Genomic DNA, 26,300 nt, shown 5'->3' with positions numbered 1-26,300 from the left:
CAAAACCCAAACCTAGCCCTGAACCCAAAAAATATCCCTGTACCCCAAAACAAACCTAGCCCTGAACCCAAAAAAACCCACTGTACCCCAAACCTAGCCCTGAACCCTAAAAATACCACTGTACCCCTAACCCTACCCCATAACCCTAAAAATACCACTGTACCCCAAATCCCAAACGTAGCCCTGAACCCTTAAAATACCCCTGTACCCCAAAACCTACCCCTGAACCCTAAAAATACCCCAGTACCCCAAAACCCAAATCTAGCCCTGAACCCTAAAAATAACCCTGTACCCCAAAACCCAAACCTACCCTTGAACCCTAAAATACCCCTGTACCCCCAAACCCAAACCTACCCTTGAACCCTAAAATACCCCTGTACCCCAAAACCCAAACCTAGCCCTGAACCCTAAAAATACCCCTGTACCGCAAAACCCAAACCTAGCCCTGAACCCTTAAAATACCCCTGTACCCCAAAACCCAAACCTAGCCCTGAACCCTAAAAAACCCTGTACCCCAAAACCCATACCTATCCCTATCCCTAAACCCTAAAACTACCCCTGTACCCCATAACCCAAAACTATATCTGAACACTTAAAATACCCAAACACCCCAAAACATATACCTCAGTAACCCAAAACATATACCCCTATAGCCATACTTACCTTATCCAAACATTTAAAAAAAAATACATGCTTTTACCATTCATGCATTTACAACGAATTTTGTTGTAAATGTATGCTTGGTAAAAGCATATAAAATGTAATGGCCATGCGTTATAATGGCATTGGGGAGTCATGGTACTTTCGTAAGGAAAGTATGCGGAGTGATGGTTTGCGGAAAAAAAATTGTTGCGGAATAATGGGTGTTTACCCTCCCCCGGTAAGCACATTGGTGGCACGGCGGCCCACATCTCCAGCAACATACTCCTACTTTTTCACCACCCATTTGAAAAATGCACAGGTCTCTCTCATTGATGGCCAACACCGACATACACTTTTAGACACACCTCCCGCCACAAGTTCTAGAATTGCGAACTTTAGAGCTGGGGAGCTATGTTTGAATCTCGGCATGAGCTCAACATCCTGTGATTCCAGGCAAATCGCTTTGTCTCCCCGTGCCTACCACAAATGAATGTGTTCTTCTGTAATGTAAATTGTGCTCATGCCATGTTGTCGAGTTCGCGCTATATAATATTGCAAGGAAAAATAAAGTAGGGAAACTCGAGTTCACACACTACTGAACACGCACTTTTAAGTGCATCAGCAGTGCACTGTGAATCGGAGCGTTTCACAGGCCTGTCACAGATAAGAAATGCTATCTAAACGAAATCCTACAAAACAATATACTACTGGCCGGCAGCAATTCATATCCGGACAACGTCGGGACAAGCTGCTAGTCTTTTATTAAAGATACAGGTGATTTTATATGTAAAATTAGTAAAGTAAAATGGCAAGATGGATACCAACTCATTACATTAGACGTATCCTCGCTATACACCTGTATAAGGAATAATGACGGTTTAAAAGCGGTGGAACATTTTTTATCCAAAAGACCTATTGAATTCACGCAACACAATAGAATATTGATGGATTTGTTGATTTTCTGTTTAGAACATAACTTCTTTCTTTTTAAAAAACAAATGTTCCGACAGGTGCAAGGTGTTGCAATGGGGGCCAGCTTCTCCCCCAGTTATGCCTGTATATTTTTGGGCTGGTGGGAGGAGCTAGTCCTCAGGAGGCAATATCAGTACACATACTGAGAAAAGGTAGTGTCCTGGTTAAGATATATTGACAACCTTATTAATATCTGGAATGGAACACTTAGTGAAGCTGAGGATGTTATCAGATGTATCAATTCCAATGATGTGAACTTGAAGTTTACGTCCAGCATAAGTAATCTAAGTATCCTGCCTCTTGATGTAAAGGTTACTCTACATAACAACATAAGTATATCTTTGTTCTGTAAGGAAACTGCAGGCAACAGGTTGCTTCATGCAACAAGCTTACATCCACAGCACTTAATTCATAGCATTCCCTAAGGGGAGATGCTTAGATTGCGGAGGGTATGCAGCAGTGTTAGGGATTTAGATAAACATCAACAAGAAAGCAAGATAAACTTCATTGACCGTGGATACAGTGCTAAGATGATAGATATAGCAATCAGGAAGTCTAGGCTAAAAGCCAGGTAGGATTTATTTCAGGAAAGGAAACTCCCCAAAAATATTCAGGAGAGCAACATGTCAGAAACCGGGGATCCTGCTAGATTAATCTTTTAGCAGACAACAAAAAGAACTAGCAAGATCATTCAGGTTAATTGGCACATAGTCAAAGAGGATCCTATTATAGGCAGTTTACTCCCATAATTCCCTTTAATAACTTACAGGAAATCTACCTTAATGGCCGATATTCTGGTCAAAAGTAGTCCAGAGTGTAAGGAAGAAGCCGGATGGCTTATGGCCAGGAAGGGATTTTTTAAATGTTCGAACTGTAAGGCCTGTAATTATGGGTGCAATAAAACTTCATTTCTGGCAGCCTTTAGTGCGAAACCCCAAATGATCAAGTATCACTTAACATGTAGAAGTGAATTTGTGGTGTACGTGTTAGAATGTAGCTGCAACTTCATGTATATTGGGAGTACTAAGTTGGCAGCACATAAAAGGGTGCTGCAACATATTAGGGCTATAAGCAACAATGACCCAAATTACCCTGTAGCGCGCCATTTTAAGGAACATCATGAGGGAAATACGAAGGATTTGAGGTATTACGTCATTGACACTGTTACAATCCAAAGAAGAGGTGGAGACAGGGAAGGGAACTTATTGGAAACCCACTACATATTGCAGCTCGACACCAAACAGCCCACCGGGCTCAATATGAGTGAGGATCTTTATACATTCTTAGAACAATCAATCCCTGTTCCGCGTTTTATGATAATTTGTACCCTCATACTTGCACTGTATTTACAAGAGAGGAGCTTTTTGCACTATGAGATCATGAAATGTTTTATGAGAGATATATATAATTTTTATGAACACTTTTTCTATTGTGGATTTTATAGAGATTTTAATGATGAATGAATTATATTTATATGACCTTTTTAACATAAGCATTTATTTATTACTAAATATTTAACGTTGATTTTAAAAGGTTGTATTCATAATTGTGGGAAAAATTTGTCAATTTATATCTCTATATATCCTTCTTTTGTAACCCCCATATTATGAGAATAGGAGAGCTTTGCACAAATTGCTTTTTAGGCACGTAATTTTGCACATAACATCGTTACATTAGCAACATTCTGAGTCAAAGGCAAGAAAAATAAGCTGGAGTTGAATCAAGTCTCAGTAATTGCTAAATATGCACATCTGCACTTTTTTCCAATTTTTGGGTATATTAAGTTGTAAGTTTGCACATTTAGGAGGAAAACCGGGTGGTGTTACTCCTAGCACACTCTGCACTTTAGATAATATGTTTCCTTTAGGGCTACATATGGGTTCCATGTTATCACTTTAAATTGTTTAGATTAGCAGGGACAAGAACAACAAGAGGGCCTTTGAGGAATAATTAAGCATTTATGCAATGAAGTGTTAAAATCAATAGATTCTCAGACAATATATACATGTATTGTGCTATAAGCCATGAGGTCACAGAGTATCTGGCTAGGACTTTGTTTATCCTTTCATATATGAATTGTATTAAACTCAGGATTGGATCTCTAGGATAGACTGACAAAAATAGGCATTTGAGCCGTTATTAATTATTTTGTCTACATGTATTAAACAAAAAAATGGTATGTCTGTGAAACATTGACAAATACCTGAGCCCGAAATTCAATACGTCTTCTATGTCCATGAATGCACTGTCACTTTAAAAATGGAGGTGGTACACGTCAATGTTGTCATGTGATCAAGGCAGGGTTCTGCCGAAACGCGTTGTGATGGCGGCTGGTGGTGTTTCTGAATAAACTAAATTGGCACTAAATCTGGGTCTACGCTCGTTTCTTCACTGATCCGAGGAAGAGATGCGAGCTTCACGGCATATATATATATATACCGCAGAATGGGCACTGGCCAGAGAAGCAGGCTTGATTAGGATAGGAGCGCTGCAATATAGCCTACTTAAGGAAATAAACTAAAAGCATTATTGAACAAATGAACTGGAACTTACTTAAAGCACAACACCGTGTGTATCACGGACTTCAAATTCCAGATAACAACAGTGAGGCGTTCTAACTCACTAACGCCCACAGGAGGTTTTTGAAATAAAGAAAGCCGGAAACAGTATGATCACGCAATCGAGTCATTTTTGCAGCCCTGGAAGAAGAGGTTTCGACCTTTAAACGCGTTGGCAGATATAAAATAAGTAAAGCGTGAAGGCAGGCATGGATATATATATATATATATATATATATATATATATATATATATATATATATATATATATATATGCAACATATCATCATATATACACACACAGACACAGAATGTGTGTACCTTTTGACTATATATTTTTAATATATATGTATGCATAACTAAACGTGATAATTATATAAAAAACTTAGAGGTTTGACACAGTATAACATTTGTGGTAAAATAAAACTGAGCAAAAGTGAACTTAAAGAAAAATTATTTCAACAAATGATATATAAAACATTGAATTAAAACACTTTTAAAAAGAGAAACACAATGTTACTTACACTGTAAATATCTACCCAATGATGGATGATCCTTTATTTCGAACTCTAAGGGAAAAACAAGGACTCTAGATGACTGCCCCATGAAAAGGTATGGTCCATGAAAAGTATTGTGATGTGCAGGAATGAATCAGTTCACCTTGTAAGCAATACAGTTAGGTTCCATGAGAGGACCAGTGGTGTTCTTACAGGGACTACTTTCTTTAGGTCCCCAAATGAAGGCATAGAAGTTTTGAAATACTAAAGAGGTAATTGGGTTGCCTGTTTTGGAAGTAAGCAAATACTGTTGTGAAACATAAGCGGACTGAAGTGTATTCTAACACTGCCTTCTAAAGGTACAACAGATATCATATGTAGTCTTGCCTAGCCAGTAATGGACAAAGCATTTACACTTTGTTGCATAACATACACGTAGCAGGCTTGCATGCCCCTTGGTGAATTAGCATACACTTCTCAGGTAGATAGAGATAATGAAGATGTAGGATTTCAGATGCCAAACTGCAAGGTTGAATTCCTTGAGTTTTGGATGTCTCAGATGTACCTGATGTTGTGTTAGAAGACCTGCCCTGATTGGAAGCTTCTAGCATGGAAGGGCTGACATTTCTAGAATAACAGAACTAGAGCTATTGTGCCCACGTTGGTGCCACTGTACCACGTGGCAGACATTTGTCTGAATTTATTCATTACATGTGGAAGCAGAGGTAGCGGACGAAAAGCCTAAGCCAAATGTCCTTGCCAAAATTCACACAAAGTGTGTTGTTCAGGACTGTGGGTGTGATTAAATGGAGAGGTGGAGCTTAGGCATTTTGCTCTTCTACAGTGGTGAACAGATCAATTACAGTCATTACCCATTTGTGGAATTAGTGCTGACGTAGGGATTCATTTCCCATTTGTATGTTTGTTGATGCATCCTACTTAGCAGGCCTACAAAGTCTTTTTCCACACCTCTACACATGCTAAGCTAAGAGCTGTATCTGATTGGGAATGGCCCACTGACAGATCTTTTGGGTTACAGAAAACAGCGGAGGTGAGTCAGTGCACATCTTGTTTTTGAATGATACACAGTGCTCAAGCTTGCTGTCTTTACTAGGACTGTATTTTCTATATGAGAGCGTACAAGGTGCAGATAGCCAACTGTTTTGCTGTCAGTTTGAGGAAAGTGATAATCAAGTTTAGCGATGCTCCTAGAAGCAGATGGATTGAGATGGGACTTATTGGTATTCACTGTGAAACCTTAACTTGTGCAAGAGTGATACTGCTGCCAGAGTGTGTTCTAGACACTGCTGTTGGCCAGCGCTCTTTATCAGCCAATCATTGCGATGTATAAACATGTGAATTACATCGGGCAAAGATGTGCTACAACCACCGCTAGACACTTTGAAAAGATGCTTGGAGCTCTGATAGAACCTAAAATTGGCTGTGTGGTCCACTTTATGTGGTCGTCCCTGTTCCACAATGTTCTCCTTTAATGTTACTGTGGAACTGCAATGGTCCCATGAAGAGGAATCAAAAGAAGATTTATTCAGCCGTCAATGCTTCATTCACGGCTGGATGGCAAGATGGCCGCCTGGTAGGAGCTCCTCGAAGGAGCTCCCCGTGCTTGGGATCCCTTAAGTGGGTATATCCCTGTTAGCAGCAGCCACCGACCTCCCCAGGAACAGGAATCTTGTTCTGGACACCGCCGCGACCCGCCAGCTTCACAACGTCCGTGGAGGAACGTGCTGGGATAGCGGAACAACAACAAGGCGGAGTGAGGCTCGGGTCGGTCGCAAGAGACACCCGACACAGCCGGGGACAGAACAGAACGCACACCGGAGTGTCCCCTCCCTCCTCCGAACGGAAGGCAGACACGGAGATCGGGAGCCAGGGAGACACCTCAGCGGACACCCCAGGACCGAAGAGGGCTGAGGCAACAACAACAACCTCGGAACATCCCCCTGTCTGCTGCTGAGGACGCCGCTCGGTTCACTTGCACCGGCATCGACAGGAGATCACCGAGAGCAGCGAGGAGCCAGCCGACAACGGAGCCCCCCCACCCCCTTTGCAACACCGCCGCAGCAGAGGAATCACAGCGGGGCAGAGGGCACCAGGAACAAAGCGGAGCATCGGACCCCACGACACAGCCAGGAACAGAACGCACACCGGAGTGTCTCCTCCCACCCCCGAACTGAAGCGGTGATCGGGAACCAGGGATACACCTCAGCGGACACCCCAGGACCGAAGGGGGCTGAGGCAACAACAACAACAACATCGGATCAAGACAACGGAGCCCCCCCACCCCTTGCACCACCGCCACAGTAGAGGAATGAGAGCGGGGCAGCGGACACCAGGGCGAAGGCGGGAGAAGCACCGGACACGGTCGATGGTCGGGCCCGACGGCAGAAAAGGCAGCACCGGGTCACGGCGACCCCCCCCCCCCCCCCCCGCACACCGCAGCAGAGGAGCACGAGCGGTCGGGAGAGCAGGGAGGGACGTTGACCACAGGTGATGGCTCACACGACGGGGGTCACTAGATCACGAAGCGGAGCAGTGAGAGCTAACACAGCTCACAATCACAAGGAGCAAATTAGGACCAGTTGGGGCGGCGGAACACCGAAGTCTGCCCCCCGTGACATCGGTATACGGCTGGGATGCATTTTTTAACCAGTCACATACACCCACGAAGGGGAAGGAAGTCAACCATGGATTTCTGTAATGCTTCTATTTAACTCTGCTGGTAAGAGGGACTGAATCACAAAACTCAGGTATTTACTTTTCCCTCCCACCGACTCTCTTTTTGAAAAGCCTAACTCACTGAAAAACTCTATCCCTTTGTACAAAATGGCGGGGGCCATAAAACTGTAACAATAAATCCCCCCATACCTTCTATCTTCCACGCGCCCCTTCAGCTCAACTCCCCCACATAGAGATAAGACTCCCAGCCAGACTTGAGCTCTGGTTGCTTGAACAGGAAGTGGAATCTCTTCCCCGGTGCTCAGAGCAATAGCAGCAAAAAGAGGACTATTCTCTCTTACTCCCAACCTGCTTAGCAACAAACAAAGGACTACTTGCCTGATCTGAACTATTTGGCGGCCATCTTAGTCTAGTCTCCAGCCTCTATGGGACTATAGTATTGTAGACTAGTATAACAGAATGCCGGCCTATGCCTATATATTATTATACTCACTATAGTTTTATTACTTGTTTAGACCTGATTACTACCTCATATATGAAAGAATGCCTACCTATTACTATATTGTGCAATATTGCCCTTTTAGCCTTATCTGAATGTATGTACTACACAGATTGCTACCTCATACAGGAAAGTGTGTTTGCCATCACTGCATTAGTACGCTCTAGCTCTACTCTAAACATCTGTATTACTCAGATTACTACCTTACATAGGCAAGAGAGTTTACACATCATTGCAGTACTACACCTATATCGGTATTTTGAACACCTGTACGCACAGACTATTACCTCGTATATTGGAGCCCTCACGAGTACCACTTTCACTTGTATTCTGAACATTTGTAAATGCACAGATTTCTACCTCACACCAGCTGAACAGACAACCAGTGGCACCCTCGATTTTTGAATTTTGAGTTTTGTAAATTGTGTATCTGGATCCTTTCCAATATCAATATTATCAACTATAGTATAGTGCACTCACCCATTGTACCCCACCCTTATTTTTTATCAGTATTATGCCTATTATTACACCTTGTACCTTACTAATTACCGTATGTATTTGCCCTACTGCTCACTCTCATAGCCTGGAAAGGCTGGCTGAGTACTAGTGTCACTTTTTATAACATCTTGCTTGCTGTGACTTATCACTGTGTTTCCAACTGTTTGCACCCGTTTCTGCAAGCTTGTCTTTCTGCACTTTGGTACTATTATAGTCCACTACTGCATCCTCCCATACCCACCTAATCCTGCAACGCAACATGGACCCCATCGGCAAACATACATACAAAATCATTTATCCACCATCACTCACCAAAAAAGCCGCCAAACGCTTTAAACACAACTTCCTTAGGTCACACTCGGAAAAGCCCTTCGCTGACACCTACTTCTCACCGGTTAATGGATCCCTGAACACCGATATCATCTTCCACACCACACGCAGAGCTCAATGGAGAAAAGCGTTCTTCACCCTACTCACCGTCTCCTCGACTAGAAAATCCGCACACAGCCAAACTCTCTCCATCTCCCCGTCCCGGGTCTTTCCAGGCAGAGCCACCATCACTATTTACAATACCGGGATTGTCCTATTACAATCCACAGACAAGAACCTGGAACTGCTAGACAACATGTTCCCCACCTTCAAAGAACACCTCTCCAAGTCACGGACAAACACGCATATCTACCCCAATTCTACCAACCATGACCTCTCAGCTGCATACTTTTCAATCAGGGACACACCTACCACCCCTGACCTCCCATCCCCCACCCACAACCTCACTATCCCAACTCAGCACCCCATCTCAGACATAGATCGCTCCCCCTCATACGCCGCCCGTTCCACCAACGTCCGGACCTCCACACATACCCTCAACACACCTTCCACACCTACAGCGGGCATTTACACCCCGCTCGGCGCTGACAGCACGATCCCCACACTTAACACTCCCAACTTAGTCCAGCACCAGAATCACACGCATTCTGACAATTCCCCCCTTTTATCCCCCCCCATTCTCAGTCCTCACTACCCACCAATCTACTGCGCAGAACGTACTCCCTCTCTTAATTTAACGTCCCTTCCCCTTAACAGGATCATCTCCACTCCCACCCCCCCTCCTACTCTCAGCCCCTACCATCCTCCTTCCAACACAGCTACCAGTCTCCCAGCCTACACGTTGTCCCCCACGCCTACCGCCAATGCCCCCACCCATAACATCAATTTCCTCCCTATCCCATCCACTCCCCAACAGTCCAGAACCTCTCACCTCCCTAACCCTATCCCACGCTCCAACACAACGCAGACCTGCTTGAACACCAGCCCTCCCCCTCGCCTGCACACGAGCTCCCTGGCCAGCCAATCACCCCTGACTGCCACCCCCACCCCCACCACCTACCCTACGATGGAACTCATCATGGCCACCCTCACTCAGATCAAAGAAGACATCCAGGACATCAAAGAACGACTCTCCACATGTCCTACACACCACCCAGCCACCTCCACCCCCCATCCCAGCCTGCCTCCCTCCCCCCCGGCGGTCCCCCACCCTCACCACGCCCCACACCAGGCTTCAAACCCTGCTCATAGGCGCAGCAATTCCCGTAGTCCTCAGCATCGCCCCTGCAACGCCTCACACGTCCACACCTCCCCGCCAAATGTGTCCCCCACCTCTCAGGCCAACTCTCGCACTCAGCTATGCCCCAAGCTGACATCAATCCCAGCTCTTAATCGCAACAACCGCCCTCGCCGCACCCACAACTCTTCTTCTGACCTCGACACACTCACCCTACTACGCTCCTATGATCCAGCCCCCCAAACTCACACAAGCACCCCACACCGCAACATTCCCACGATACACCCAAATCCCCTTAGACCACCCACATTAAACAGCAGAGCCTCCATCCCCACTAACCTTAGAGAAGTCCCTCTCTCGCTAGAACAATCTAACACCCTCTACACACCCCGCCTCAAATGCGCGCTTCTCAACTGCAGATCGGCGACGAGACACTCAGCAGCCATTGCTGAACTCCTCTTATCGCAGGGCCTTGACCTAATCATCTTGACTGAAACGTGGCTAACTGAATCCTCGACACCCATAATGGACATTCTGGTTCCTCCCAACTTCCACATTATCAGGCTCGACAGAACAGGCCAAATAGGTGGCGGAATCGCATGCATATACAAGAACAACCTCTCTGTTCAGAAAGTCAATTCCACATCCCTGCCATCCCCAACATCCTGTGAATACATCTGCCTCAACATCATCAGTGAGGGCAAACCGATATGCACTCTGCACAGCATATACCACCCACCCAGGGACAACCTCACGTTCTCCCAACAAATCATGGATATGATCTCAACCAATTCCGGTCGCCAGCTCACCCAAATATACCTTGGTGACTTCAACCTCCGCTGGAATGACAGCAGCGACGCAGTGGTAAACAGTCTTAAAAATTTCCTCGATGCCCTGAACCTCACCCAAATATGCAACAGCCCGACCCATGAGAAAGGCTCCATCATCGACCTGATCATCTCCAAGGAGCAATCCATCCAACTTGAATCCATCCAACCTTGTGACTGGTCGGATCATCACATTATCACATTCTTTATCAACGAAAAAGTCAAAGTCAACCCTGTGCAGCTCTCCAAGCCCAAGGTCTGGAAAAGAAACACGAAAAAGCTCAACCCTGGCTCTCTGCCCCCTAACAGCTGCAATCTCCTACTCCCTCCTGCAGGCGCCTCGGACGTCCAAACCTTGACTGACCACTATCTCAACACTATGACTTCGATAATCAATGAGGCTGCACCTATGCAACTAAAAAGAGTCGCCACTAAAATCTCCAAACCATGGTACGACGGGAGTCTCAACGAAGATAGAAGAGACATGCGAATGGCAGAACGGACCTGGAGATCAGCCCCCTCTGCAATGCACCTAAAAGAGTTGAAGAAGAAGAGAAACGCCTACTTCAGGAAAATAAAACGCTCAAAATCGGACTTCTTCCGCCTCCAACTTAACCAAGCAAAGAACCGCCCGAGAAAACTGTTTGAGCTAATCAAATCACAATCCAAAGAGCTACCACAACCACTCAACACTGGGAGTGTGGTACCCTCATGTGAAGACTTCGCTGCTTTCTTTATCCAAAAAACCGACAAAATAAAAAGCGATCTCCTCACTGACGCAAGCCTCTACTCCAAACCCAAATGCCCAGCACCCGTTGAACCAAAAAACAATGCGACATGGTCAACCTTTGACACATATTCGGAAGAAGAAATTGGCAAATTACTTAGCACCCTGAAACCTTCCAATCACCTCACGGACCCCCTCCCTGCCTTCGCAGTAAAAGACTTTACCCCACTGATTCTCCCTCTCTGGACTAAAATCATCAACAGCTCTCTCCAACAAGGAAGCATACCTGACTCCCTCAAAGTTGGTCAGGTCACACCTCTACTAAAGAAACCAACAGCCGACCCCGCGGATCTCAACAACTACCGTCCCATCACCAATATCCCCACTCTCGCCAAACTGCTGGAAAAATGTGCACAACTACAATTGACTAAACACATTGAGCAATTCGATCTCCTCAACCCTCACCAATCAGGTTTCTGAGCAGGACACAGCACAGAAACGGCTATGACTCACATAATTGACGACGCACTTCAAAAGCTAGACCAAAATGACACTTGCCTCCTCATCCTTCTCGATCTCTCCTCCGCATTCGACACCGTTAAACATGAGAATCTAATAGAACTACTAAACAAAAGAATGGGCTTATCTGGAACTGTCCTCAAATGGTTCACTTCCTTTCTCCGCAACAGGACGCAGAAATTCAAGAGCAACAACCTGATGTCCACGCCAGTACCTGTAACGCTAGGCGTCCCCCAAGGATCTTCTCTATCCCCAACTTTGTTCAACCTAGTCATGGAACCGCTCACCACTCTGCTACAAGAATCCAATGTACACTTTCACATGTATGCCGATGACACCCAACTCTACCTCAAACTGCAATCTCCCAATGACATCCTGCTCCTGAACTCAACGATCAGATGCACCCAATCCTGGCTTGCCGACAATCACCTCAAACTCAATGCCCTGAAAACAGAGTTCCTTCTGATCGCACCTCCAGCGAAGATAACCACCACTCAACATTGGCTTAAACTCCTAACCGCACTCAATGTCCAACCCACCATCGTGGAATCAGCAAAATCTTTAGGCATAACACTCGACACCAATCTCAACATGCAGCAACATGTCAGCAAAGCTACAAAGGGAGCGAACTTCCAGATCAATACTCTGAGGAAACTTAAACCCTACCTCCCAGCCAAAGACTTCCAAACAGCGGTGCAAGCACTAGTCATCCCACGAATTGAATACGGCATCACCTCCCTCTGCGGACTCCCACTAACTACAACCGCACCACTAAAAGCATCTCTAAATGCTGCAGCGAGACTTATCACGGGGTCAAAAAAGCACTCCCACATCACCCCTGACTTGAAATCCCTGAATTGGTTGCCGTTTGAAGCCAGAATACATTTGAAAATAGCCTGCATGACACACAAGGCTGTACACCTAAACTCACCCGGCTACCTTGCTCAGAAATTGACAATCTCTGGGGGAACCAGAAACACGAGAGGCGCAAACAATCTTCTGCTGAAACCTCGAAGATTCCGGAAGGAGAAAACATACAAGCGCTCTTTCTCAGGAATGGCGCCTAGGATTTGGAACTCACTCCCTCCCGAAACCAGGCTTCTCTCTTCCACTACACTCTTCAAAAAAGAAGTAAAAGCTATCCTCATGGCTAAATTCACCTGTACTACTATCTCGAACCCTATCAACACCCTGCGATGATCTTTATTACTTGCTTGACCACTTATCTATTTGTACGAGCTGTCTTATCACCCACTTGACTGCTTTGCAGCCACCCAATTGTATTATTTGTATTGTATGATCTACTGATTTACGTATTTGACTTTGTTCCCTCATGTTCCCTTCTGTACTCTGTGAACTATCGACCTACCTATTTGACTTTGTTCCCTCATGTACTCTTCTATGTAAAGCGCTCTGATATCTGCAAAGATCTTGTTCGCGCTATATAAAACTCTGGAAATAAATAAAGAAATAAATACCCTACAAGTGTAGGTCGCCAATTACTTACATAAATTAATCAGAGATTATGTTTATGGTCTGGACAGCAGAACAGGGGATATCTGTGGACATAGTGTTTTGGTTTTCACCAAAAAAATCACCAAATGATAAATGTTATTAAAAAGCATTGTTCTGCACTGCCTAATACACACAAAACGACAGTAAATCTAACACACTAGCACCTTGCCAGCATGACATTCTTAAATACTTGCCAAGTCCAGGAGTCTGCAAGCGCGAGATGTGTTTTCTAACTATTGGAAGAGTTCTGTTCAGAAAAGTCAATTAAAGAATTGTTCACTATTCTCACTCCAGACGCCATCAAGCTGCTTAACATATTAAGTACGAATTCTTGAAGTAACCTACTGCAGACATTTGTTTCGTCAGACAAAAGAAATTTTTTCTAATCTAGTACTTAAAGCTATCCAACAAAGAGAAATATTCAATTATAAATATACAAATTTGTCTGAAAAAAAGCCTAAATGCCAGATTTTGTGGCAGAAAACATCAAACGTGGTCATTACCCACTTAACATGTTGCCATTATGTTAATGGAGATCATGTTTAAAGGAAGTGTTCACAGCGTATTAGGAACAGAGCTGGAATTACATGTTTACCTGGTTGCCTTCAGACTCGCTGCTGTCTTGCTCAGAATCTTGCTCTACTGGAGAAGGAGATATCCTATGAGATGATTTGGGGGGTTCCACACTTCGTCCCTTTTCCAACTTATTCCGTGTTGTAGTGTTATTCACAGCGTCTTGTTGACTAGAGCGGCGAATATTTGATGACTGTACAACGTCTGCAACAATTGTTCTCTCACGACCATCACACTGGTTGGCCAGATTGGGACAATCTGTGTCTTTCGGCCGTTTGTAGGAGTCCCCATGAGATGCATCTGCTTGGTTGATGACTGCTGTAGACGAACCATCTGTATTAGACTTCTGCGGATTTGTCGTTGAAAAGGTTACAGATGGGTTATTTGCGTTAAATGTCAAAGTGTTATTGCTGTTCTGCCTTGACAGAATGGGGGACGAGCCACCATAACCCGATTCAGTAGAGGAGTGGCTTCCAACAGAAACATCAGAGTGACTTTGGCGTGGATTATATGGTTTGAGAAATGAGCTGTATACGAAACCTTTGGATGCTGTGGAGATAAGACACTAAATGTTAGCATAAAAAACATACTCTTAAGGAATATAAATGCCATTAGTTATCTTAACCAAATATTGGAAAGGAAATGCGGCAAGGAAATGTAAAACCCCTAACAAAATACATTGAAAAGTCAGAGACAAAATCTTGAAATGTGTTCGAACAGCTACATAAAAAGCTTGAGAAACATGGTGCGCAACATTCTCATCAGCCCGTAGCAGATGGCTGAGAGCTTGGTGGCCTGGTGGTTGAAATTAAGGGAGTTATCAAGCCACATGCCAAGGGTCTTGATCTGTGCCTTTGGAGGTGGAGCAGGGCCAAGACATACCGGCCACTGGAGAGCAGGGATGGAAGATGGAAGGTTGCCCAGGAACATAATCCTAGTCTTGTCCCCGTTGAGCTTGAGGCAAGAGAGTTCCATCCACTCGGCCACTGCCACTAGACATAGACCTAGGGAGCTAGAAGACCCATTGGAGTGATTTAATGCTACTACTAGCTGAGTGTCGTCAGCATAGGTGATGATCTTGATACCGAATGGATGGACAATCTCCGCCAGGGGACTCAGGTAGATGTTCAAAAGCGTAGGGCTCAGGACAGAGCCCTGAGGAACCCCACAGCTAAGAGGCAACCTGGAGGACACCACATCTCCTTCAAAGACTTGGAAGAAGCGGTCACTCAGGAAGGACTGAAATCAGGTTAGTGCCGTGCCCGTCACTCCCATGCTTTTAAGTCTGTGGGACAAGATGTTATGGTTAACAGTGTCAATCGCGGAACTGAGGTCCAGGAGGATGATTGCCGCCGTACCTCCCTGGTCCAATAACCTCCTTGCCTCCTCCGTTACTGCAAGTAAGGTTGTTTCCGTCCCAAGCTGAGGACGAAAGCCTGTTTGAGAATCATGCAACAAGTTGTTGGATTCCAGATAGTCAACAAGTGTGATATTAATATGTCTCTCAATCAGCTTACTCAGCCAAGCGAGAAGGGAAATTGGGCGATAGTTTGCCAGATTGGATTGATCCAGATTAGGTTTCTTCAGGAGGGCCCTAACCATCGCACATTTCCATGCTGTGGGTACAATAACGGAGGTGATGGTAAGGTGGTAAGTGATTTCGCAAAGCGAAAAATCTCCTTAGGTGAATTTGCGGCAGTAACTATTTTCTCTTCATAGAATGTGGTTTGGGCTATTTTGATTTCTGATTTGTATAGCCTAATTGCCTTCCTGTAATCCACTTTCCTAGCCTCTGAAAAATTGTGTCTCCATCTTCTTTCCAGTCTTTTACATGATTGCTTTAAGTCCCTCAGTTTGGGGGAGAACCACAGGGCTGTTTTCTGTATGTTTTTTTTGTGAGTCGGCTCCTTGGGGTGAACTAGGTCATGGGAAGTTTGGATCCACACATTAAAATTGTTGCTGGCCAGATTGGGATTAGGATCTCTGAGTGGACTTGTGTCTTCAAGAGCTACGATCCAACGATTAGAGGATAGCCTAGACCATGGGTACTCACAAACTTTCTCTCGGGGGCCAAATTTACAGTTTGGTTTGTGTCCGAGAGCCGCATTGGTGGGGGGGCAGGGTCAGTGGGGGAGGGGGAGGGGCTAGAGCAACAACATAAAACTGACCATGAGGTTGATCATAGGTCCCTGCAGCGGACGCCTTCGTCCACTGAGCCGTCCCGGCATACACACATCTCTCTCGGTCTCCCTCCCTCCCTCTCTCTAGCTCTCTCTCCCTCTCACCCTCCCTCTCTCCTGTCTTCCTCTGTCTCACTCCGACTGTCTCACTCCCTCTCTCTCACTCCCTCTCTCTCACGCCCTCTCTCTCACTCCCTCCCTTTCCCTCCCTCTCACTCACTCTGTCTCACCCCCTTTCCCTCCCTTTCCCTCCCTCTCCGTCTCCTTCCCTCCCTCTCACTCCCTCCCTTTCCCTCCCTCTCTGTCTCCATCTCACTCCCTCTCCCTCCCTGTCCGTCTCACTCCCTCTCCGTCTCACTCACTTCCTCTCCCTCCCTCTCCCACTCATTCACTCTCACTCTCTCCCTCTCTCTCGCTCGCTCACTCCCTCCCTCTCACTCCCTCTCCGTCCCCCTCCCTTTCCCTCCCTCTCACTCACTCTCTGTCTCACCCCCTTTCCCTCCCTTTCCCTCCCTCTCCGTCTCCTTCCCACTCTCTCACTCACTCCCTCTCACTCACTCCCTCTCTCCCTCTCACTCACTCACTCACTCCCTCCCTCTCACTCACTCCCTCTCTCCCTCTCACTCACTCACTCACTCCCTCTCACTCACTCCCTCTCTCCCTCTCACTCACTCACTCCCTCTCACTCACTCCCTCTCTCCCTCTCACTCACTCCATCTCTCCCTCTCACTCACTCCCTCACTCCCTCCCTCCCTCACACTCACTCACTCCCTCTCATTCACTCCCTCTCCGTCTCACTCACTCCCTCTCCCTCCCTCTCCCACTCATTCACTCTCACTCTCTCCCTCTCACTCGCTCACTCCCTCCCTCTCTCTCATTCACTCCCTCCCTCTCTCTCATTCACTCCCTCCCTCTCTCTCATTCACTCCCTCCCTCTCACTCACTCCCTCCCTCTCTCTCACTCACTCACTCCCTCCCACTCACTCCCTCCCTCTCACTCGCTCTCTCTCTCTCTCATTCACTCCCTCCCTCTCACTCGCTCGCTCTCTCTCTCATTCACTCCCTCCCTCTCTCTCACTCACTCACACTCACTCTCTCAGTCACTCTCTCACTCCCTCCCTCTCCCTCCCTCCCTCCCTCCCTCCCTCTCCCTCCCTCTCCCTCCCTTCCACTCCCTCCATCCCACTCCCTCCCTCCCACTCACTCACTCCCTCTCACTCACTCTCTCCCTCTCATTCACTCTCTCCCTCTCATTCACTCCCTCCCTCTCATTCACTCCCTCCCACTCACTCCCTCTCACTCACTCCCTCTCACTCACTCCCTCTCACTCACTCCCTCTCACTCACTCCCTCTCACTCACTCCCTCTCACTCACTCCCTCTCACTCACTCCCTCTCACTCACTCAACTCATTTACTCACTCACTCCCTCTCCCTCACTCACTCCCTCTCCCTCACTTACTCCCTCACTCACTCCCTCTCCCTCACTCACGCCCTCTCCCTCACTCACTCCCTCTCCTTCACTAACTCCCTCTCCCTCACTCACTCCCTCTCAACCCCTCTCTCTCTCTGTCTCACACTCTCCCTCTCACTCACTCCCACTCACTCACTCCCACTCACTCACTCCCACTCACTCACTCACTCCCACTCACTCACTCCCACTCACTCACTCCCACTCACTCACTCCCACTCACTCACTCCCACTCACTCACTCCCACTCACTCACTCCCACTCACTCACTCCCACTCACTCACTCCCACTCACTCACTCACTCACTCACTCACTCACTCACTCACTCACTCACTCCTACTCATTTACTCATTCTTTCTCCTCCCTCTGCCACTCACTCCCTCTCAGTCAGTCACTCACTCACTCTCAGTCACTCACTCACTCTCACTCACTCCCTCTCCCTCACTCCCTCTCCCTCACTCCCTATCACTCTCACTCCCTCTCACTCACTCCCTCTCACTCACTCCCTCCCTCTCACTCCCTCCCTCTCACTCACTCCCTCCCTCCCTCTCACTCCTTCCCTCTCACTCACTCCCTCTCACTCTCTCTCTCTCTCTCTCTCCCTCTCCGTCCCCCTCCCCCTCCCCCTCCCTTTCCCTCCCACTCCCTCTGTCACCTCACCCTGCCTGTGCGCCAGCTGGGGCACACACACACTCACAGCCACCCGAGCACTTCACAGGTCATTAAAAGACCATTTGCATGTTAATGATGCCTTTGTATTTCACCTCTCCTTAGGCCCCTGCAGCTTTACTCTGGCCATTCCTCGGATCGCCCGGCCGGCAGCCCCCACAAAGCAGCAAGAGTCTCTCTCGCTGCTGCAGACACTTTAAAAAAAAAACTCGGGAAACACAGTTATGATGTCTCGGGGGTCCGCGGGCCGCCAGGGAAGGCTTGCCGGGCCGCCACTGGCCCGCGGGCCGTACTAGGAGTACCCCTGGCCTAGACCATATCCTTTCCAGGATCGGTACTGCTCTATGGGGGGAGAAGGCACGAAAGTCTCAGAACTTAGGGGAATCAGGAAGTGATCCGTCCATGGGAGTGGCGTAGGGGTACCTACGACAAGGTTGTGCAGGTTACTAAATACATGATCCAGAAGATGGACCTTGACATGTGTAGAGGCAAATCCTTTTTGTTTAAGTTGGATCGCCGGGAGACTCAGTACTAGTTCACTGGCTACATGGTTGGAAGGGTCGTCCAAATGAATATTAAAATAGCCAAGCACCGTAAAATTAGCTGGAGCCGGTGCTAGATTGGCGACTAAGGTTGAGAGATTAGGAAGGAATTACCCTAAGGCTCCCGGGGGGCGATAGATCAGCAAACCGGAGAATGTGCTTGTAGGTGAAAACTCTAGGGAGAAGGCCATGCTCTCACAATCTAATAGCGTATTTAGTGTGGTTCGGCAGTTGAAAGTGTCTTTAAATATAATGACCAAGCCTCTGCTTCTACCGCTCATGTGATCAGCTCTGAGTATTGAGTACCCTTGAGGAAGGGTTTGGATAATTGCAGGATCGGCTTCCATCTGGAGCCAGGTCTCTGTTAGGAAAAGAGCATCTGGCTTGAGCTCATCTATTAGTAGCGCTAATTCGACAGAATGTTTAGGGAGCGATCTACAATTTAAAAGAAACCTCCTTAGTGGGGTGCTGGCTTGGGGCCTATAATTATTGTGAGTCAAAAGCTTAAAATCACAGTGGGGACAGTAAGAGGGGTTATTGGCAATATTCAGAGTGTAAACAGTTGAAATTAGTATCCCCTCTCAGCTCATGCAGGAAACTGGAGCTACAAGTTAAACAATTTCCAGAAAAATTGACAGGGGTCAACGGCCCCTGGGCCCGGTCTGGCGCAGACGGGCTTGCCTTTGGTGCGCCAGCTGCACGTTAGCGCCATTCATGCTGAAGTAGATTGGGCCGGAGGAAAGTTGGAGCGTCACCCTGCCAAGATGGCCGCCCAAGAATGTCCCAATCAGGAAGTGTAGAGGTCGGTGTTCTCCCTCCACTCAATTAGCATAGGATTTTCTGTGGTGGACCGGGGAGTAGGCGAGCACAGAGCGACAAATTATAGGTAAGAAATGTGCCTTTTAAAAACAATTCAGTGAATTATAAAAACAGATAGCAAAGAGCTAGCGCAGCATCGCAGGCCGAGCTGACCTCTGCATAAAGTTAATAAAACTAACGTAGGTCTGAGAAGGTCTCCATGGTCTCTCACCTCCATTGTCGATGAGCCAGCGATTCTGGCTGCCCATTGGGTCTTGCTGTTTGATTACACCAACAATGTCACCCTCCAGCAATGAGACGTCCAATTCCTGTGCCGCATTAAAGTTCCGTTCCGCTTGGAATAGTTTCTCTGGGGGATATTTAGCCAGGAGGGCAACTCTATGCTTGTCTGACTGCATTGTGTAGTTTGGCTGCAAGTGAATTCAAAAGATTTAGTTAGAGGCTCATCCGACAAAATGTATTTAACAGAAGTGCTCAAAAACTAATGAAAAAGGATAACATGTTATAGACCTTATCCTGTCTCACTGTTACTACTTGCCAATCCTAAGTGGTAAATGGAAAATGTTTTGGGGGGGGGGGGCAAGAGAGAGGTGTGGGAGGGGTTGGGCTTTAAGGGGGCCCTGCAGGCATCCTCCAGCTGTGCGCCATGCACACTGGGCAAGTTAGCTGAATAGGATTACAGAAAACACCCGAAAATCACCGAAAAAACAAGGGTTAAAGATTTGGTATATTTAGGTATGGTAATAAGATCTTCCCTTACCTTAAAAAACACACCCCAGAAATTCACAAATGTTAAAGTAAAGTTCTAGTTAGGTGTTTAAATGAGATGTAAACTAATGTTTGATAACAAAAAAATCAGTTATAATGTACTGGGCTAAATGCTCCTCCACCATGCACTGCTTAGGATTTCACATTACATCACTCAGACATGTTAAATTACATCACTGAAATCACTGATGACATTGAGTGAAAAGATTGCTAATATGACCTGCTTTTTCCCCCCACTTCCATTTTGAAGAGCTATGAGGCCACAGCGTATTCATTCGACATGCAATACCACGGTAAGCACCCAAAATCATCTTAAAACTGCAGGCTATAAATTAAAACGGGCAAACAGTTCAGCAGTCTGTCCTTCCTCGAATTTAGAGCCATAAGAGAGACTTCTTATTGAATACAAAAGACTGTAAAAATCTGCTAATAAGTTCAATGAATTAAATATATATTTTGTTTAAACATTATGATGCATAGTTTAAGTTTCACATGCAAAAATGCCCACACGGGTAAATGTGTTTGTATACCACTTACAATACCTGATTAGATATTGTTAAAAAAAATGTAACTGTAGTGAGTAAACAAGGCAGCAATTTTAGGTGCTATGATTATCTGCCGCTAAATGCATTTTAGCTAAATGCTTTATACTCGTGAAGGCATTTTAATGTTATGTTGGTGCATTACTAATCCCAAGCAAAATGCCAAGCTGCTTCCCATTTTGTAAGCAAGGGAACTTAACAAAAAGACCATTATGAAGTGAAAGTCCATTTAAAACTAGCCACACAAGAGAACCTTATTTTGCACAATCACAAACATGTTGAATAAACAACAAAACCTGAGGAGGAGGTAAACAACAAAACCTGAGGAGGAGGTGGGGGATTAAATATACATACTGGGCCCAGGATTGTTTTCCTCACAGGCTGAGACTGTGACTGGCGTTCCACACTCTTTCGCTCAAAGGGTTTTCTGACTGCTGCAATAACCTCTGGGAAGAAGGTGAAGACCTGGAGCTGCTGTAGAACGCGGTTGTGCTCCTCTTGGAATACAGCAACGAGGTTCCCTTCGCTGCCAGCAACTCCAAGCAGCTGCAACCCGAGAGGGAATGAATGTTATAAAATGTATACCAGCAGCAAAGTACAAAGAATATCCTAGAACTCTTGTCAAGCAGAATTGCAAAAATACTGCACGCGCACAAGCAACATTTACGTAGAATATTGTTTTGTTAAAGAATCAGTAATAGTAACTTAATATTGTTATACTGCGCATCTCTAACTTGTGTGGTATGCCAGGGCTGTCGTCTTGTGTAACTGGTTGTAGGTCAAAGTGTGCATGCACAGTAAGAAGGAAGCAGAACTGAAAAAGGGCCTTAACTAGACATCGTCATAAGTGAGATGTCACGACATGCTTGGGGCTGACGATAGAGTCACAGTGCCAAATAGAGAAGAGGATTAGAGATTCTTTCTTACGTTGAGATCATGTGTTTTCAAATTTGGCTCGGATATATCAATTTTCAATGCTTCTGGAATCCAGGTGCATAGATTTAATAGGCAGATAATGAAAATACACCTCGTAGATATCAACGTGTCCTTGGATATCCTTGCTTATGGGTGTACATGAGTTTAGTTTCTCATGAGAGACCACATTCTGGGCCAAGTCAACAAAGCAGTGCGCAGAATTAGAAAATCTACGAGTTTATCTTAGTTCCTCGTGGTTATTTACTAAAGATACCGAAGGGACAAGACAGCATACAATATATCCTGAGCTATATTTGAATGTGGCAGCAAAAGCCCTATGCACAAGTATACATTGTCAAATTTCCTTTCTTTTTGGCCATGATAAAAATCTTAGCCTACCCATCTTCTTTACCATTTCCTGTATAATTTGTATATTATATTTTTATATTAATTTAACATTGTGTTTATAGATTTTTCGACTTAAGTAAAGAATGAGTAAGATGATACCAGTTCATATGATCCTAAAACAAGCATTTGCAATGCAATAGGTCTCGCATTAGGAAAGTTTGAGCTATTAGTCTTGTAAATGACAAATATTTTATTTATGTGTTGGTTTTGAAAATAGCGAAATTAATAGCTAGTTTTAACTTACGCAAATGTTACACCTATAGCATTTGTAATGTAATATGTGTTGTATTTACGTGACTTAGATGTATTGATATTACAATTAATAATGTCTTTTTTTTAAATAATTAATACTTAAATAAAAGTTATTGTGATTTATAATGGCAATAGCTTAAACTTTTGTAAATAACTTTTGTGAAGATTATGTTCAGTGTATTTTATTGTGACGAAAATCCAAGAACAGAAGTGAAATATTAACATCTTTTTGTGACATTTGTAATAAAGCTTGAAACATTGAGAGAACATATTTGAACTAGTTGTTGTTGAATGGTTGCACAGATTGATGCTGTGGTGGCACTGAGTGATGCTGTGGCGTTCAGTGATGCTGTGGTAGCGCATAGTGATGTTGTGGTGCCCCTGAGTGATGCTGTGGTGCCCCTGAGTGATGCTGTGGTGGTGCCGAGTGATGCTGTGGTGGTGCCGAGTGATGCTGTGGTGATGCGATAGAGTTAGTGCAATAGATAGAGTGAGGGCGATAGATAGAGGGAGGCCGATAGTTAGAGTGAGGGCATAGGGTACTGCCCCTAGAGTACCCTATTCCTGATACAAGCAGCACACAGCATTGATGACACATGAGCTGTACTGCAAAAAGTGTACATTTGTGGTCCCTGAGGATCAGTTTTTGCCCCTTTGCTCCAAGACAGCAAAAGTGAGAAAGAACGACAAATAAATAGAGATAGAGAATGTGAGAGAAAAAATAGGAGAGGAGAGAAAGAAACAGAGAGGGAAGGATGACAGAGTGCAGAAAAACATGTAAGAGAGAAAGAAAGAAAAAGAAGGCAGAGAAAGATAGGATATGAAAATAGAAGAAATAAATGAGGAGAAATAGATAGGAAAGGAGCAAAAGAAAGGCGGTGAAGGAAAAAGATACATGAGAAGAAAATGAAAGGAAGAAAAAACAAAACAGTGAAATGAATGAATGAAAGGAGAAGAAGAAAAAAGAATGACAGAGAAAGGCATAAAGAGACAAATAAGAACATCAGAATGGAGAAAGAGGAAAGAAGGCAAGAGAAAAAAAGACAACAAGAAAAGGATGGAGAGTAAGGCAAGAATAAAATGAGAGGTACAAAGGCAAAGAGAGAAGAAGTTAAAATAAAATGGGAAAAAAGGAGATACATGGAGAAACGTACAAGAAATAAATACAAATAAAGAGAAAAAAGAAGAAGGGACGAAAGATCAAGACAGGGAAAGATGATAAGGCTGAAAGAAAGGAGGGAAAGAAGAAGAGAAAAGGGTGGGAAAGAAGGGAATGGAGGCAGAACGAAGTAGGACAAAAGAAAGAAAGCAGAGAAGGAAGAAACAGGGGATATGAAGGTAAAGTAAATGGAGTATGGAGAAAAAATGGGAACGAAAAAGAAAGAATGAAAGAACAAAGGAAAATAATATTTAGAAAGAAAGAAAAGAGAATTCGAAAGGAAGAACGATGCAGAGAAAAGGAGAAAAAATAAAGAGAATGAAATAGGAAAAGAAAGAACCAGGGCTGGTGCACAGAGTTCCCTCTCAAAGTTTAAGCCAAATACACGTAACTGTCTGGCTCCATGCCCAGGACAGTATTAATTCATCTTTGAGGGCACTAGCGGAAAGTAGGGGCACCTTCCTTTAATGATAAACTCCCCTTCAGTGAGGGGAGAATGCCTCTGCACAGACTTTCTTCTGGCCCTTTGGTGAGGTTAGAGGTTGGACTTGAACGAGCAGATGAGGCCATGTCTACTGGTCTGAGGGAAATCAGACTTTCCTGGCTGTGGACTCTGGGCTCCTGTGGGGACCGTGAAGAAGGAGGAGGCCCGGCTACTGTTTGAGGGCACGGCTCTAGTGTCAAGAATGTAGATGTGAACCCCACCAGCCTCCCAAGCATCTAGTGTGGACAGCACCGTGCTGGGGGTCACTCCACTAGGTGGGAAACCACAGCGTGCAGGGGACGAGCCTCTTGTGTAGCCTTCATTGTTCCTACTTAACACATTCAAACGAAATCACAATCATGCGAAATCTGATGTACACATGAATACGAAATCATGTACACATACATCCGAAATCCGATGTACACAGTAGTACTAATGTGCAGACCAAATGAGCTTGGGAGATCTCTCTCCACTGTGTTTAAGGACGGCGACATTCTTGACCTGGTTGTTGAGTCTGTGCACGTTACCCTGTGTGTAGCAAGATTGTCATGAGCTCAGAGCCACATTTTTCAGAAACCATGGTTACTTAGTGCTAGACTCCACTGTGAAATATCGCAACCCTTTAAAAGCACAATTTGTGAAAATAAAGCGTGGTACAAAATCGTGGTTGGGGCTGGGAATATGCAGAAGTGCACATCTGGAACACTTTGTCCTTCCCCTTTGTCTGGGATTGAGGCAGGAGATGTGTTTGTGTTCCCTGTCTTTTCAATAAATACAACATACATGAAAAAATACCAGTTCTGCAGCTGTCCTTACAAATGTCATGTCAGGCTGGGATAATAAACATTGTGTGTGTGTGGTGCCGGTGATATGTGACGCTGTGCATGAGGTGCTGTTAGGATATGCATCTGGGTTCGCCTGTGTGATGGCGATGTGCTTTGTGTGCATTTCCTTATGTATGGTGTGTGGTGTTGCTGGAGTGCTGCATTCGTATGTAATATGTGCGCTTTGTTGATGCGTTGTCTCTGCTGTGCATGCGTGCGCCTGGGTGATACACGCGACTGCTGTGTGCATTTAATTGGTCATATATGTGCGTGGGGTGGTGTTTTTTGTGTGCAGGGTCTTTAGTTTGCGCCCGCAATGTATGCTGTGGGCATGTTTTCTTTTATGTACGCATGATGTGTGCGTTATGACAGAATGTGTGTCCTGTGTGTGCAAGCTGTGTTTGCAGCGCGCATAGTAATGGTGTGTGCTTGTGAGTATGGGTTGCTGATGTTGATACACTGCCCTGGTGGGGTGACTAGTGTATGTTTTCTCTCGTTGTGTGCATTGTGCTGGTAAGTCTAGTGCTAATGTGTTCTATTCCAAGCGTGTTGGTGCTTATGGTGTAAGTGGTGTGTATTTGCTGTATGTGCGTGTGCAAGATGCGTGTGTAGCGGAGTTTCTGTCTATGGTGAAGTACTCTTCTGCTAGTATTGCGCTTTGTGTGTTAATTAACCAGTGGGTGTGTTTGCATACTTGGGTGTGGTGATGGGTGAGTGAGTAAATTGCTGCTGGTGTGTTTGTCGTACTGTGTGCGCATAAGTTTGTGCTGCTGGTAATGTGTGTGGGGGAGGAGCATAGAAGCGAGGGGCGGGACCACTTTCTCCAGTAGATAACTGGAAGTCGTTCAGGGAAAGATTTGCTTAGAAACCCAGACAGGGAGATGGTATTTTGGGGGACATTAAACAATACATGGGATCCTCCCCCTGACTTGTTCCGGAAGACAGTGAGAGATGGGTAAATCGGCAGATGTACTGAGAAATGCCAGCCATTGCTAGTTACGGAGAAATTACAAGGAGCTGTCAGGCAGTCAGTCTCAGATCCGCTGCAACCAACCCAGGGCAAAGAAATGTCCGGCTGTGACAGGTCTGGAACAATCATGTTGTGTAAAGTAACATCGAGCAGTGCCGAGTTCAGACACCACCACCCCGGGAGCTTTGCAAAGATGCCCTCAAGCATCAA

At 45.5% G+C, this 26,300-nt stretch overlaps 1 protein-coding gene across 2 annotated transcripts in view; it reads right to left on the bottom strand.

Annotated features, from left to right (window-relative positions):
• DNMBP (dynamin binding protein) overlaps positions 1 to 26,300 on the bottom strand; it is a 583,091-nt gene that overhangs the window by 14,630 nt on the left and 542,161 nt on the right. For both annotated transcript variants that reach the window (XM_086922586.1, XM_086922587.1), the window contains 3 exons: positions 21,433 to 21,624; positions 19,980 to 20,178; positions 14,114 to 14,640 (listed from right to left, as the gene is read on the bottom strand). In XM_086922586.1, the coding sequence (XP_086778712.1) occupies positions 14,114 to 14,640; positions 19,980 to 20,178; positions 21,433 to 21,624 (918 nt within the window). The remainder of the gene's footprint in view (positions 1 to 14,113; positions 14,641 to 19,979; positions 20,179 to 21,432; positions 21,625 to 26,300) is intronic.

This window comes from Lissotriton vulgaris, chromosome 5 (assembly GCF_964263255.1).
Source record: "Lissotriton vulgaris chromosome 5, aLisVul1.2, whole genome shotgun sequence".
In the NCBI taxonomy this organism is placed as follows: domain Eukaryota; kingdom Metazoa; phylum Chordata; class Amphibia; order Caudata; family Salamandridae; genus Lissotriton; species Lissotriton vulgaris.
Note: the sequence above shows the minus strand (reverse complement) of the source record. Positions and strands in the feature narration are given on the sequence as shown.